At 40.9% G+C, this 16,071-nt stretch overlaps 1 protein-coding gene across 6 annotated transcripts in view; it reads left to right on the top strand.

The window, feature by feature from the left end:
* The window catches only part of RUNX1 (RUNX family transcription factor 1), a 176,732-nt gene that overhangs the window by 69,582 nt on the left and 91,079 nt on the right, over positions 1-16,071 (top strand). For 3 of the 6 annotated variants that reach the window (XM_068913385.1, XM_068913354.1, XM_068913345.1), the window contains exon 1: positions 13,232-13,334. The exons of 2 other annotated variants lie outside the window; for them this stretch is intronic. In XM_068913385.1, coding sequence (XP_068769486.1) covers positions 13,247-13,334 — 88 coding nt within the window. In that variant the 5' untranslated portion in view covers positions 13,232-13,246. Of the gene's footprint in view, positions 1-13,228; positions 13,335-16,071 lie in introns of those variants that run through there. One more of the 6 variants, XM_068913379.1, reaches the window with a different exon arrangement.

The raw sequence follows: 16,071 nt of genomic DNA, 5'->3' as shown, positions 1-16,071 counted from the left end.
AGAGGAAGGAAAACAGAAAGGATGGTTAAAATGCACTCAGAGCAAAAGAGCCAAGGGAAAGCTTGCTGTAACTGCAGCTAACGCTTTTTCTCACTCCTGTAATTTGGGAGGAATTAGCCGTGTTGGAAGCCTCCCTGACAAGCGTCTCGCAGGCGACCCCAGCTCAGCCACAGGACTCCCACTGATGTCTGTGTACATAGCCCGCAGCAGGCAGCCTGTACAGACAGGGCAACAAAACCCAGATTTCAAACAGGGAGCCATTTCTTTATTCAAAGGAGTTTTGTGAGGATGCTGTGAGTTGCCAAGACCTGTGGAATTCCATAGATATCAGTGCTGCAATTGGATCTCTCTCTTGGTGATAACATAATTTTTAATATCATTATTATTATTTTGCCAAGAAAACGAAATATGCTCGATGCCTTTGCAGACTGCACGCTTATTTTTTTTACTTCAATGTTTCACTGATTCCTCTAGGATTCAGCAGGGTCGTCAGCTTTCACCACCCACCCGCAGCTGTACAGCCTTCAGTCATCAGTTAGACTTTGCTGAAAGACTGCAAGATTTCAGGAGCACGGACTTTTAGTGCAGAGGAATTATCTTAAGCCTTCATTAGCAGGCACTCTAAACATCTTGTAATACTATTGGTATTTTCCATGGGGCATCAACTGTATACCTACCTATAAAAGCTCCAGCTGTTGCAGAAAGCCAGCTACTTAGCAGAGAATTAGCCTCAAAATGCACCCCAGCTTGTGAGGATACTGCCCCTGCCTCCTGCAGCATGGAGGGGAAGCGGACTGGAGGCAGAGAAATACTTCTCATTTTTCTAACCTGTGCCTGGTGTGTGTAATATTCTCTTGTTCTGACGGGTGATACAAGCATAGCAGGTACCAAACTATGCCAGCTGAAGCAGATTCAGGTCCATGATATATATACCTGCCACCAGAAGGCATCATCCTGTTTGCCAGAGTCGGGCTGTCCTTGTGCCCGACAGGCTGTAGCCTTCGTACTGGGTAGTCCCCCTTACTTGAAGAGGGGCTCCACTGATAGCAGCGTAATTCTATGTTACTATGTATATCATGGTCTGTTCCATGATTATGAAGTTAATTATGTAATTTGAAATACCTGTTTCTTTATATCCAGCGATTAGGCTTTCTCTGCATCCTTTTTTACCTATGTGCAATACATATTTATGTCAGGATTACACCTTGTCTCTGTGGTGCACGTGTCAAATGACATGAGGAAAACTGGCAGACATGCTATGGAAATACAGTGTTTTCTCCAGAACTACAATATTCCCCACTTTGAACTCGGTGAGTGTTCGCAAACTTCCAGCCCCCGTCTTCCCTGGAACTCTCTAACACATCTGTCTAAATTTTCTGTTCAGCGCTATCAAGCTTTAGCCTCAGAAATACCTGTCACTTCCTGGATCTAATTTCTTTTTGGCTATAAAACAGACCACCCAATTGGAGAAGGAAATATTTTTATCTCCATGCTAATTGTTAAATGATTTTTTTCGGTACTTTGGCTCCGCTGGAAGGGAGCCAAATATGTGGTAGAATGCAAACCACTAAGAACTGAACAAAGACCACCAAATACACTCTTTTACAGGCAACCCATCAACAACATGCAAACACAAACCAGGCTGTATTTCCAGCAACATGAAATTGTTGCTGGAATTTATCAACAAAATTTTTAAAATTCTACGCTTGGTTACTCATCTTTCTTTCAGTGCTAAGATATCGAGCATTGCCTTGCTCTTACATAACATATTTCCTTGCAAAATTGGCATTAACTGGTTCTTCCAGCATGCTCGGAACTTTTACTGACCATCTCTTCGTGACACCTTTTATTGCCAGGGTCTGCCTTGCTTTTATCTGTCCTCAGAACTGTGCTAAAATCATTGGCTTTCTGTGTTATTAGATAAGCTCACCACCGTTTTAAACTGCTGTCCCAGTGCCTGGCTCTGCAAATCCTTTTTTACACAAAGAGGTCAGCAACGTCCCTGCTTGAGGGGTTGCAGAATGGGGTTCAGTGCCTCGCTGCGCTGAAAAATCGCTTCCTATGAAGGCGCCCAAAGCCAGCTGTAAGCCGAATGTATCTGATCTGTGCGAGTCAGTGCTTCATGTTCGTACTGAGAGCCACAGTGTGCTACCTAAATCATATCACAGCAGAGCTGGTAAATGGGCTCACCAACCTTTCCCTTATTATTTTGGACCATCCTTGTTCACCAAGCTTGCAACACTCAAATACTATCAGGAAATCTGTTCTTCTGTAATTTTCTACTTTCCACCCATCCAAATAAAAGCAATAATCAGTCCTCAAGATATTTGGCAATATGGGCAAAGATATGTTATTCCTTGATGCAGTCACCTGGTCCAATTTGGGGCAAATACTTATGGCATATGACAGTTGTCTGTATCACCTAACTCCTGAAACTGTTTTAACACAATTCTTATGGCAGTCTACATGTTTAGGGTACAGCTGGGTGAGAAGATCTTCCTCCCCACACAAACATGTGCATACACAAAATTTGTTTGCACTGAGGTGAAATTCCCAGTGAAACATTTTATAAAACAAAAATAAAATTGAAATACCACTCATACTAATGTACTGTGTTTAATTTTAAACCACATAAAAAGCCATCATGAGTTTAATTTCAAAATGCTTCAAACCAGAACGTGCTTTTTCCTTGCAAAATATGGAAACAATGTCAATTATTAAAATTTCAGATTATTTTCAAAATATTTGCAAGAAAAATTGACTGAATCAGATCCTTTTCCCATGAAAAGCTTGAAGTTGATAAATCAGCACACGGCAAGAAACCTTGCCTTGAAAAATTCACAACTGTACCATCACCACTGTATCCATTAAAAGTCAGTAAATTCAGGCTGTTACTGGGTCATAAAGTGGAGGATCGCCAAGATGACAAAAGGTGCCTTTCTTAAAAGAAGCAATGCATGAAACTGGAGTAATTCATACATAAATGGGTTGAATCCAGAATGCGGTTTGTTACCTTAACTTTGACATAGTTCAGCAAAGTCTCCGTGGTCCATTTTACAGTATAGCGTGTTCAAAATCAGCAAAGGATTCATTTCTACTTTTCCTTTTCTTTTTGAAAAGGAGCCTGGAGCAGGGCTTATCACCACAGCTCTCTGGCAGTGGTTTGAAACAGATGGAAACTGAAGCAGACAGGAGTATCAGGCCTGTCCGCGTTTCCTTCGGTGCTCAGTCCCCTGGCGAGGCACTCGTGCAGCCAGAGCCATAAAGCGCCTTGTCCTCCTTTTCGGCCCTCGGAGACATTGCACAGGGAGAGGGTGTATCACTGGCAGCAAGGCTGCGCTTTCTTACACACGCGGTGGTGTTTAGAAAGGATTCGTGAAAAAAAGAAAAGAGAACTCATAAATAATAGCCTTACCAGGTATATATTTCACTTTGGTTTTGCTGAAGATGCTCCTCCTAGACTGACGTCAGGTTGATGTGAGCAGCATAAGGAAGGCCCTGAGTGTGATACACTATGCGTGACGTGGATAAGGCTCTACAAAAATGTATTTAGTTTTCCCACTTTGGGCAAGAAATATGTGAGTAGGAAGAAGGCGGCAGTCGCAAAAAAGATTAAAGCAGCTTGTCTGTCTTGTGAGTTCCCAGTCACTTTTAGAAAGGAACAAGCCTTTTTTTCCTACAATAAAAAGAGACATAATAGAAAAGCATCCAGGCACTTGCTGCCTCTGCTTATCTGGAGTAATGGCTTTCCTTTGCATCCTTCTGTGAGTTTTGTGTCTGAAATAATTAACTGTTTCATTAAGCAAAAGGCCAAAAGATGTTTGGTCTTGATTCTGACTTTTCCTTACGCTGGTGAGGAAGTCTTTCAGTTTACACTGGTTCTTCCACATCTGTATTTATAACTCAAGAGGCGAAAAGAAAGTGGCACTTGGAAAGAATGAGACCAATTGTTCCCAACACCCTTGTTCTGACTGACAGGCGCAATGACAGGGAAGTGGGAAACCAAGTATTTCAGAAAGGTGAATTATTCTCAGGTAGAATGACTATAGTTCTACTGCCAGTGTTAGGACAATGGCTGTATAAAAAATAAATTTTTCTAGAAAACTTTAAGAAAACACTCTGTACCGGGTTGACTCAAAGCAAATAATTAAGAATTTTGGCACACTCCTTAAAAAATTAATCTAGGACCAAGCAAAAAGCTCTAAGATTAAAGGTTTCAGTTGCCACGGCTTTTAGAAACATTTCAAAATAAAATTAAAAGCAAACTATTATTTCAGGTGAAATATTTGATTCAAAAGATGTCATTCTGAAAATAGTTGTAAAGTATTTCATTATTATGTTTTTCACTGTCTTGAGCAAAATACATTGAAAAAAGCATAGATTAATGAAATAACTTTTTTAGCCTAAATAGGCATTATTTTGGGGGGAGGGGGGGAATTTTGGCCAAAATGTTTTATCCAGCTCTATAAGGCAGGATTTCTTTAGCTTTTTTTTTTTTTTCCTGTTCATCTATCCACCCTACAATCTGTGGCCTATTTTTCCCACTCTATCTTCTCTGTAAGTTTTAATGTAGACTTTATAACACAGTGTAACCTCTGGAACATGAGCAGTGCTAGTAAGTGAGATGAGGAAACCCGTTTAACAATGGATCGTATATCTGACACTACAGTGCAAGTGGCTGCTTTTACATCTTTTCAATTGTTATGTCAGAAAATCAATCAATGACTTCAGCAAAATCTTGACATTTTCCCCCATCTACAGAAGGGGCTATTAATAATTCATGGCCTCTCTTCTTTTTCAAAACTCATTTATTCTTAACCTAAACACCTCACAAAATGCTCGTTGCTGAATCTTCCTTGGCTCTTCTATTACTCCTCTTCCAAAGCTGAAACATGTCAGAATACTGTGGCTGGTATTTTTGACAGCCAAATCTTAAATGGAATTGATAATAAATAATTCTGAATGTTAAGATTATTTTGCAGTGTGGAACCCTGTTGGGAGCACTGTATGCAAGGTTCAGTTAGCTAATATTGTGATCGCATAAACAGGATGGTCTCAGTGAAGTTAATTTCCTGTAATGACTTCTAGATTAAGTGACAAGGCTGAGTGGGCATAAAAAATGTTCTCATGTTCTTGACACGCACAAGATAAAAATGGAAGGTTTTACGGAGGTAAATAATGAAATAAATAGCTGGAAAAGGGTTTGTGCGCCAGAAAGCTTCTCGTTTCTTTTCTGGCTCTTAGAGCTGATATAATAAAAGCACTTACTTCTCCCTGCAAACCGTTTAACATGCAAAATCCATAAAATGTCTATAAAAAGAAAAAATTGAGAAAAGATTTGGTTTTTTCCTTAGCTTCTGTGTTACAGTGTGATTTTGTAGCAAGGGAGAGGAGAAGAAAAAAGACTCTTTAAGAAGAGCAACAAAACAATGTCCAACATGTGAAATATGCCTGAACATATAAAAGTTAGGGATTTGACCTTCCAAGTTATCCCTGATGGGATTACCTATATCAAAGCAGAGGTCACAAGCAAGTAAGCTCATATCTTCTCTTATGAATGAAAATATTTACCAGTAGTGTCTCCCCCACTATCTGTTTGGGTCAATGTTTTCAGTGTTTCTGAGTAAGTAATTAAATGGTAGATTTCTAAATCTGTGATTACAGAGTCTAATAATAGTGCTCGTAAATTCCTTCAGAGTCTATTGTCAAAGTTAGTGGAAGCGAAAGATACTGAAAACTGGACTGCTTTTACTTAACTGTCTAACAGAATATAGCTGGTTTGGAAATTCTGACCCTCCGTTGCTGCCCAGCCCTGGAGTTCGTTGGAACTGGTGGCTTACTGTAAAAGATAAAAAGCTATATAAACCATCATTAATCTCCAGACACACATTCTGTCTTTTTGTCTTCCTGCTTCAGACTCACCCATACACGTCTGTCGCGTTCACGGATTTCTAACATGGTACAAAACTTATTATGGAGAAAGGATGGTACAGCTATATATAAGCACATAAAACACTGGCAAACTCCATTCTTTTCGCAATTAAATGTGTGCTATTGTCTCCAGCTGACAGAAATGGTGTTTTCATACCTACCAGATGTTCTAAATGTAAATACTATCAGTCTACTGTAAATAACAATGAAATACTTTGCTCTGACAGCATTGGATGCAGCATATGGATTCAAGTTTTAGACAACACTACATGTAAAATGCCTCTCCTTTTATAGCAGAACATATTTAGAGTCTTTTAAGCTTAGCCCCTGAACTGAGTATGATGCATCTAGTCATCTAGCCCAATCAACAGCAGAATCACAACTTCATGTCAGTGCAATACATTGTTAACTGATATGTCAGAAAATCAATTAATTACTTTTAAGTAGCAGTTAAGAGTATCCACACAATACTGCCATGTGAATTATTAAAGAAAGCAAGGTTGAGTTTTCCCCGCAATTGAAACCCTGTCTTAGAAGAAAGTGCAAAATGCTGCTTCTGCCCTGAAGCCTAATCAACATTATTGGATAGGCAACAGGAACCAAAAGAGTGGTGGAAGGTACGAAATGGGATGAATGCTGCCTCCCAAAGCAAAGGCACCAACAGTCTGTAATGGCTACAGCTGTTAAAAGGTCTGAGTAATAAATCTTCCCATCTTTGGAAGTAAGACAACCTCCAAATGACAATAATGGCAAAGACAAGGCTCTGAGAGACTAAAGAGCAGAACAGCAAGACAGCGACAGGAAGGACTCTGTCTCCTTTTAGAGCTTGGCCAAGGGACCTGCTCAGGCTTTGTGCACCCCTGTCACTATCTGTTGCAGATAGGGTTCTCCCCTCGTATCCTAAAGGGAAACAGCTTTCATGGCACATCATGAAGCTTTCTCCTTTCTTCACGTCTTGGTCTGTTGGAAATGCTGCATGGGTGAATAAATCAGTGAAATTAGATAGATAACAGAGAGGTGGGACTTAGCTTGGGCTTTTGGTTATCTGTCTTCTTGGGGTGGGAAAGCTTCACAGCAGGGCCTGGCAGGCTCAGCTAGGTCTGGTAAGTCTGAGCACAACCATCACAGCTGCTCCTGGAGAGGCAGGGGCAGGCTGTGTCCTGGTCCCCACTCTGCCCTGACAGTTTGCCACGTGGGAGCACACACCGGAGTAATGGGAAGCAGACAGTATTTGCTGTTGTGTTCCTTTTGCACTGGATAAAAGATCAGAGTGGCACATCGGAGAGAAAGATACAGAAGGGTGTCTGTAGGGCTGACTTGCTACCACTACACCAGTACCTCTGCACACAGCAGCTAAGCCTGCGTCTGGGCTCCATGTCACGGCAACAGAGGCAGTAGTTCGGACACCATGGTGTGCTCCTTACATATTTCAGTCCTACCTTAAACTAGTCACTAAATCTCCAGCAGTGCTTAAGACCTGGCAGATAGCTAAAGGAAGATCTGGAACAAATTTTCCTCTGAAAGCTCATGAGATGTGTATCTCTATGTGGTGTCTTTTTTTCACCATCCGCTTGGCCCATAGGAATTCTGGGCTGGTAGGGTTCAATTACAATGGTCCCCATTTTGGTGGTTTCCAGGCAATGGGCAAGTGTTGGAAAAGTCTAATAAATGGTGCTAAAACTCATGACCTGTACTTGTCATGAGTACTCATGACCTGTACTCTGAGGGTACTTCTTTGGCCCTCTTCATCTCATCTTTCCTTTTGGCTAGAGTGAGAGCTGGCAGGTAATTTCACCTGTCTCTCCTCAACCCCCATTTTTTCTCAGAAAATGTCAGTTTGCCAAAACTAAAGCTTTTCACCAAAGCCTATGTACTAGTTTTAACAGGAAAAAATATCCCTGGGCTCCTGGGGTGCAATATCCGGTCAAACCAGAGACCGACTTTACAGCCCAGCTATTAAGACATTTGCCTGGATGTGGGAGGCCCCAGTCCTGTCCCTGCTCCAGGTCATACTTAGTTATTTATGCTGGATCAGCTCCAATAGGAGAGGCCAGGAGAGCCAGCTGCTCAGTGGCAAGCACTGTGCAAGGCCTGGCCCTGACTCAACCCTATGATCCAGGCGAACTCCCTACTCACTGGGAAGGTTTGGAGGGTCCTGGCTTTATCCCAGCATAGGAGGAACACTTTTTGAAGCATCAAACCTGCACCAGATGGGACATAAGTTCCCAACTTGCCCTGCATTGGGTCTCTTGGCAAACCCCAGGCAACTGAGGGGCATATGGTCTTCAAGCTGATGACAGAGACATTGGTGGCCTATTGAAATCCACTTAGGAACAGTTCTGCTAGGCTTCTAGGTGTGGTTTAATTTGGAGTGTTGTTAGCATTTAGCTGTACTATGGTACATGTGCCTCATCTTGTTTGCAGTCCTGGCTTTCAAACCAGATCAGTTAGTCTACAGCAATCTGAGTCCATGGGCCAGCATCTCCAGTGGTAAAACACCAGGGAGAGGAGAGAAGCTGAGCTGACAGAAAATGCGTCAGTTCTTCAGTGATTCTGGCTGAGTCTGTCTGCAAAAGTCTCACTTAATGAATTTAAGTTTAGTCTCAAGCGTGTGGGAAGGTGGAGGAGTTAACGGGCACTCTCACCTCTTCCCTGCAACAAAGTAATTGCAGCCTGGGGTAGCGCTTAGCAGAGGAGAGGCGGAAACTGCTTGTCGGTGCAGATACAGCTTTTGCAGACACAACAGGGCAGAGGCCAGGGCGCTCAGGGTGGATGGCGTTTGGCTGTGGCACTGGCTTGGCGCTGGCTCCTTGGGCAGGTCATTGCAAAGCTCCCCCTCCTGGCCAGCACGAACCTGAGACCTTGTGAACCTGCAAACGTGCAGCAGAGCTCAGCACGGGGAACCACAGCGTAGGAAAAACTGAGTGCTATGTAGCATATGTTATGTAGCATGTGCTGCTACTGCCTTGGAGACTACTGACAAGCTGCTGCAATGGTGGATGCTGGTGTGTGGGGGCAGCTGACATGCAACTGTGTCCCTGAGTGTTGCTTTTAGCGGGAAGTCAGCACACAGATTCCCAAGTTGCAGTTTTGTGTTTTTCGAAAAGTAACCATTTCAACAGCTCTCTGTCTGCATTTAAAGGAGACAATAATGGAAGAAGGGCTCCTGTCAAAAAAATGAATAAACATGCTTTTGATAGCTTTCAAATGTCTGGTAGGCAGCTCCAAAATAAATGAAATTTTAGCTGTTGTTCCAAATGTCTCACAAGGTTCAGTTTCACTGGAGAACGCATCCAGCTTCAGCGTGGTGAAAGTGCACATAAATATTATGCCCAGCCAAAAAGGCACCGACATTGGAATTTTCCCGGTAGCCATGTATATTTGTCAGTGAAATCCACCCTTGGTCACAAGTTTGGCAATCTCCTCCGAGACACAGGCGAATGTCCACCACATCCAGCTTCCAGAAAAACAACCTGTTTCAGAAGGGGGTTGCTAAACACTCTGCAAAGAGGATGTAGTGCTTCAAAGCTAGCTAGAGATGGTGTTGCGTGTCAAAAACAGGACGTGTGCTCTATCCTGTTTCATTCTTACTTGCCTCTTTTTTTTTTATCTGTCTTATGCTTTTCAAAATATGTCAGTCATTTAGCTCAGTTCAGAGAATCCTAAAAATACTTTTCTTCATAGAGTGGAGCTCTCTGTGCTTATTGGGTAATTTTTCTGCACAGTCGTTAAAAAGATTGGCAGAGGTTGGATCTTAAGATCAGAAAGGAACGTTAGCTTATCAAGCACGGCTTTTTGTGTAGCATAGCTCGTAGAATCCAGTTATTCCCAAAGGGAGCCCAGACTGTTATATTTGTCAAATATAAGTTTATCAAAGCAGTGTAAGGTTCATAAAGAGATCGGGGATGTATTTCACAGTGTTCCTGTCTTGCCTATTCAATGAAGTACAAGGTTTTAATGTTAGCATGACGTTGGTTTGAACAGATGTCCTCCAGTGTATGTGGGGATGCTAACAGTATATAAGAAGATAAAATGCTGCATAACTTTGGAGAAACTACTTCTGCTAACAGACCTATCTTAATGTTAAAATTTTGGAAAACTATATTGCTAATCTCTTTTTTAGTCTGAAAACAGGATCCATTCATCCATTTTCACTTTTTATACCACCTGCTAATGGTATGCCATCAGATGGCTCAGTGTTCCCACCTACTTCAATTTTATTTCAGACTTACATTTACTTTTACTTTACAAAACAGATTGTGGAGCTCCCCGAGGGCTAATCTCAAAGTCTGTGCAACGCCTCAGCTTATTGAAATGTGGTCAGCAAAAAAAAAAAGTATCAGTCCTGATTTCCAGATGATCTGAACACTGGCAACTCTACTGAAAGCCTATGAGAGTTGCAAATGTTTAGCACCTTCAGGAATGTAGGTTTCGATTTTTAAGTGAATGACTTACCGTAAAGTATATCTTCCTTAAATAAGTATTGGGTCAGAAATTACCACTAGAGTAATGTTTGCTGTGTGTATGTAGGAATTAGGAATACCTTTTTCCCTGGCTCTTATAACCTCCTCTCTTGTCCCCTACCACCTCTAGACTAACACTGAATATAGCATATAGCTGAAAAGTAGCTGATGGGATAGTCAGTGCAGTTGATGCAATAAAAACATAGCTGGGGTTTCATTTATGCGTTCATTAAGCTGCCTTTGCATTTGTTGAATGCACAGACCATGAGTAAAAAGCTGCAAGAACTGGTAGCTTTTTCCTAGAATACCAAAACGATGAAATTGAATTAAATAGAAAAGAAAGTCTTTAACAATCTCCTCAATTTCCTGTATCGTCTGATCCAACTAAGGTATTATATTAGGGAAGGAAAATACAAAACTTAGATCCATCCCAGGTCTTTAGCTGAGTTTTCCCTGGAAATCCATGTTCTCTGATGTCAACATATATGTATCTTGCATAGCCCCATCATTTCTTATCTTTATGTAAATGTGCGCAAGATGCCTGCACGCTGATAGATGGGCAACAAGCAATAGGAAAAGGAAGGTGAAAACTGATAAAAATACATGAAAGAGTCAAGGACTAAAGGTCCGCACATTTCAAAAGCTCAAACCTAATGCTATATGGAGAGATGGAAAGAAGGAACCTTCTTCTATATAGTTAGCATCTGAAGATAGCAGCTAGCAGGGGGTGCTTTATCTAGCCTGTAACAGGGGGGTTATTGCATCTCTGCCGAACCACTGTCGGCAAAGCCCAGGAAACATCTTGCTGTGCAGTTGATGAAACATTTGCCTGAGGTCTCTCACAGTACTCCTGTGGCAGTTGAATAATGTCATAACCCAGGATTGTGTAACAGCCGCTAGAGTGGTAGAGATTGTGCTGTTTCACTTCACATCACAGGGTTTTTTCTTCTTTTTTTTTGTCCTCTTTCCATTATTTTCCTCAGGATATGGAGAATGTTTTTTTGTGCAGGTCTCTCTCCTCTTTCTTTATGCAGGCAGTGTTAAGACAAGGTTCAAAAGAAAGAAAAACAAAGTACCACTTCATGTTCTTCCATTCAGTATAAGAACAACAGACAAAGCCCCTTACAGTTTCTGGATTAAGCTTCCCCAGCTGTAAATTTTAATTTGCTGTCTCTTTTATACCAGCTGTGTTGCAAGATTCTGTGAGATCCACAGGAATTAGAACCTGCTCTCATGGACTTACGACTTTGGGCCGTTCCTGCAGCATAAGCGTAATTTTCCTAATAGGCATGTTATACGTGTTGAAGTGTTTGTAGGGCCTATAGATTTGTGGCCATATGTTGACAAGTGAGATATTAGCCTTTTTATTGAATATAATACATAAAACTCTACTTGAAATGTGAAATTTGGTCAGCAGCAAATCCCTAGTAAATCTCATAGCCTTTTGTTTCCACATATATTCCCTGATTTCATTAGAAACATCCCATCCTGCAGTCGAGGAAACACATAACCCATCACGTGAGCAAGCTATACATTTAGGCAACATTTCTTTTTGCCTACCTAGATGCAACTGCCACCACCTATTTTTATTTCCTCTCCTCGTTGTCTATGACCATCTCTCCATTTTCTAGGAGAAGAAATGGAGTACAGGATATGTTTGGTATCCTAGCCAACGTTCCCTTCCTTAAATGAAAAAATAGAGGAGGAGAGAGTTGCTATGTGAGCCACTAAGCACGCAGAGTTTTTATGCTACTGTGGTGTAAGAGATGCTTTGCATTGCATGCTAAGTTCTGGTTGTCCTCCAGCTTTCTTTTGCGCTGTTTCAGTGACGGCAGTAACTGGAATACACTTTGGGGTCTGGTTTAAGGCATTGAAAATCTCTCTATCCATCTATCCATGCATTCCTCCCTCCGTCTGCATATCCATCTTTCTCTTCGTGAGTACTTTATGAAATTGCTGAATTTCACACCTGGTGACAAGTGTGACAGGCTCTTACAGGGTATATATCAACTGGTATGCTTATAGGAAGGATTTTTTCCTATTAAACTTTAGAGAGGTGAGGTGTACATCACTATCTGCTGAAAAAATTTCAAGCTTTGCAGATACCAACTCATATATTTTCACTTCCTGATTTATCACAATATAGCAGCCAACTCCTGTTACCATTACGCATACAAATACCCATCCCAGGGACTTCAGTGGAATTATTCCCATGTTCAGGGGTAGAAAAGGTTGAACCTAAGCTATCCAATGTATTTACGGGAAAAAAAAAATCTCTTCGTAATCAAGGGCATTCTTATGGTATAACTGTCTGGTGCTAGTGATTATAAAACCCTTTGGGCAGGGGACGTCTGTAGAAAGAATCATTATCAGTGCCATTACTCTGTTCACTAGTAGTAGACCTTTGTACCTTTGAAAAAATGCATCAGCTGAAACAATAGGAGACCAGGCGTCCAAACAATCTCAACCTGGTTCCTAACAGCAAAACTCTGAATTTCGAATCTTCATCCAATTCCACTCTAACTAGGCAGAGAAAAATCATTTGAGAAGCTAAATGAAAATTACTAGCCTATAAATGCCTGAGGCAAAAAGAAAAAAAGAGAGAGAGAGAGAAGAAAGGGAGGGAGAGGGAGAGAAAGATGGGGGAAGTCTCATGTGAGTTTGGTTAGTGAAAAAAAAAACACGTACTAAGTATGGCTGCATGTCATTTTTCAATTTGCTCATGTTAAATAATGATCTCTAGGGCAGAGAAAGAGTGGAGTGAAAAGGAAGAGCTCTCCCCTCACCTTGTTTAGTTTCTGCTGGTCTTTTGCAGTGTGTGGCCACTGCCTGGCTATCATATAAACCTAAACATGAACCACGGGCAGTTTGGTATGTCTTCTCCACTATCCTGGACCATGTACCTGATGAGGAAAAACAGAGCAGCCACTGGTTTCTTTGGTAAAGACTTATTTATCTTCCTTTTCAACAGTTTTTCTTTTCATTGCAATGAAATGGAAATTTTGATTGTAAAATAGTAGGAAGTGTTTGGTGAAAAAGATCTTAAAAGCAGTATAATTTCTGCTGGAGCAAAAATTAGGAAATCCATCACTGTGTGCATGTGTGTGTTTTAACTTTCACTAGACAGTTAAATACGTATGGAAGTTTTCACTAGACTGTTAAACATGTTGCAACTATTTTTAACTGAATTAATTTCTTCAGAGGAAATGCTTCAAAATAGTTTTCATTTCAAATGCTTGGGATGGGGGTGCCACTAAGTCGGGGGGGTGGGGGGGGAATTCTACTGCTGTATGTGAGGGGCAGAAGATGACGCCTGCCAGACAACACTCGCAGTTCAATGTTTTGCAACCTTATTAGAGCAAAGTGATCTCAAAGAACCAGCTAGTGTAAACAAACGATGTTAATTGACTTGAGCTCAAGTCAGAGGGTTATCATCAGTAGTGATGCTCTTTTAGACAAATTAAAGGTTTGGCCTATATACTTGGTGTTTTTTTAATGTCTCAAAAATGACAATGGAAAAAAAAAATCTCATCAGAGCTTCAAAAATAGCTTTTTATCACAAGGATCTTCTGGATAAAATACTATGAACTTCCATAAAGCATTGACAAGTTGTATAGACTCTGCCAGTGCCCATTTTGCTGTGATTCTGTTGAGAACGGGACCGCCTAGTCCATCATCATCTCGCACAAGCAATTTGACAGACAGAAACACATTATACCTCTTTTAAATATTTGACATACTTCCAGATTTGTTTCCTTTTCCACAATCGTAGGGCTAGCTCCGTTCTTGGTTGCACTTCTTTTGCTAAATATGTATTGAACTAAATTGATCTCCGAGTGCAAAAGGGTTGCATAGTTGGGTTTTAATTATTGTTATTGTTCTGGCTAAAAAAGTTCTAATAAAGAGGGAAGGTCAGATTGAAAGTTAGGAATTATGAAAGGAAGTTCTACTATTGTTCATTCAAACTTGAAGATTCCTTCTCTTTCCCTTTCCCCACTTTATGTTTTAGTAAGTCTGTATGGTCCTTACTTCAGGGGGTTGCTGCTAACAGTTACTGCAGTATAGTTTCAGCTTACAGTTGGACAAGGGGACAAATTTTGTTCTGATTTATAGTCCATAAACCCCCTGAAATCTGAATTCCACTGATTCTAATTTGGTGTCGAATTTGGGCTGGTATTTTTCCTTTCTGTCAGCTGCGTGGATTAACATTTGGTTCTGTTACAGAGCATTTTTGAAGGTGGTATTTAATCATTTTGTAAAATATCTAAGTGCTAGATAAAGCCCAACACTGACGACTTGCTATCTGAGCATTAAGTCATAATGTGCAGCCTGTGACTATAAAACGATAAGCCATATGCCATCCCGCTGCGAGAGCTGTAGCCTTTCGTTCGTTTGTTTCCGCAAAGCTTCACACACGTTGAAAGGCTTGAAAAAGCCTGCGATGCAGCTGGATGATTTATGAGACTTTTCAGAAACAGCCAAAACAGTGAGACATTATTCTACCAACCTGTCCATGGTATTATGACCTGTGCCTCAAATAAATCTTGATATCTGAGGAATACATTCTACTTTGTAAAGTACTGGCATTCTTGGTGGTTATCTTTTTTGCAGAATCCAAGAAATGCGTATCTTAATCCAAGATCATGGAACATGAAGCAAATTACAGAGTGAGGGGAGGAATATGTTTAGGAGGCAGCATTATAAGCTGTGGTTGGTGTTTGTGCATGCTATAATGACTATATAGAGAGAAAGCTCTAATGAAATGGTCAAGTAAGAAACATTTGCTACATTTAGATTCTATTTTTAACAGATGCACAAAATCCTTGTTCTCTAGAACACCAAAGAAAACTCCCTTTGATACCATAGATAAACAGAATTATATATGGATATCATGATAGATGCTGTGTAGAGTATAAACCACATGAGCAACTACCTTTTTTAATATTGTGCTGTGTAGGTTTCGTTTAGCGGTGATAATTCCTGCCCTGTATACTTTGTACAATTTACATCTAAAAATCACGCAAGAATGGTCTGTATTGGCTAAGAAAGGCTTGAACATATTGCTACGTATGTCTGTTACCTAACAAAGGTAAAGCTAAAGTAGTTACAATCCCTAATTTCATCGTTGTGCAAATGATGAGGAAAAGCAGATTAAAATATTTTGTTGTCTTTAAAATAAACTTGCTAATTTATAGACAGCCTATTGTGCCACTGGTGTCATGTACAACATCTGTAAATGGAAAGCAGTAGAGGGATACGTTCTTAAGCTAATCTTGTTAAGCTTTGTTCACTCTGTAGCACATTTCCTTTTAAACGATGCACAGTTGCTACTGTAATTGGTTTTTAAGGAGCCTTTCATTATGACTTGCTGCCTTGGAAAGAAAATGTTCCGCTCTTAAGTATTCTATAAGCTTAGGGTATATTTCAGGGCAAGACCCTAAAGTTAGAAGTCTGGAATTACAGTTTTTCTTCTCACTTATGCTGACACAAATAGAGAACTTGCAGCTAGAATTTGGTAAGCAGAGAAGTGGGCCCACAGAGGGCTTTATAGCTCAGGTTTTGCTAAGCCCTGTGAGATTGCTATCCCTGTGCATGACCCTTCCAGGAAACTGGAGGACAGCTCTGCTGTGGCCTGGGCCCCACGTTGCCCAGGGACAGGAGGCAGCAGCGAGAGAAA

Source organism: Struthio camelus, chromosome 1 (assembly GCF_040807025.1).
Source record: "Struthio camelus isolate bStrCam1 chromosome 1, bStrCam1.hap1, whole genome shotgun sequence".
Taxonomy (NCBI): domain Eukaryota; kingdom Metazoa; phylum Chordata; class Aves; order Struthioniformes; family Struthionidae; genus Struthio; species Struthio camelus.
The sequence above is the reverse complement of the archived record's forward strand: the minus strand, read 5'-3'. Positions and strand labels throughout refer to the sequence as shown.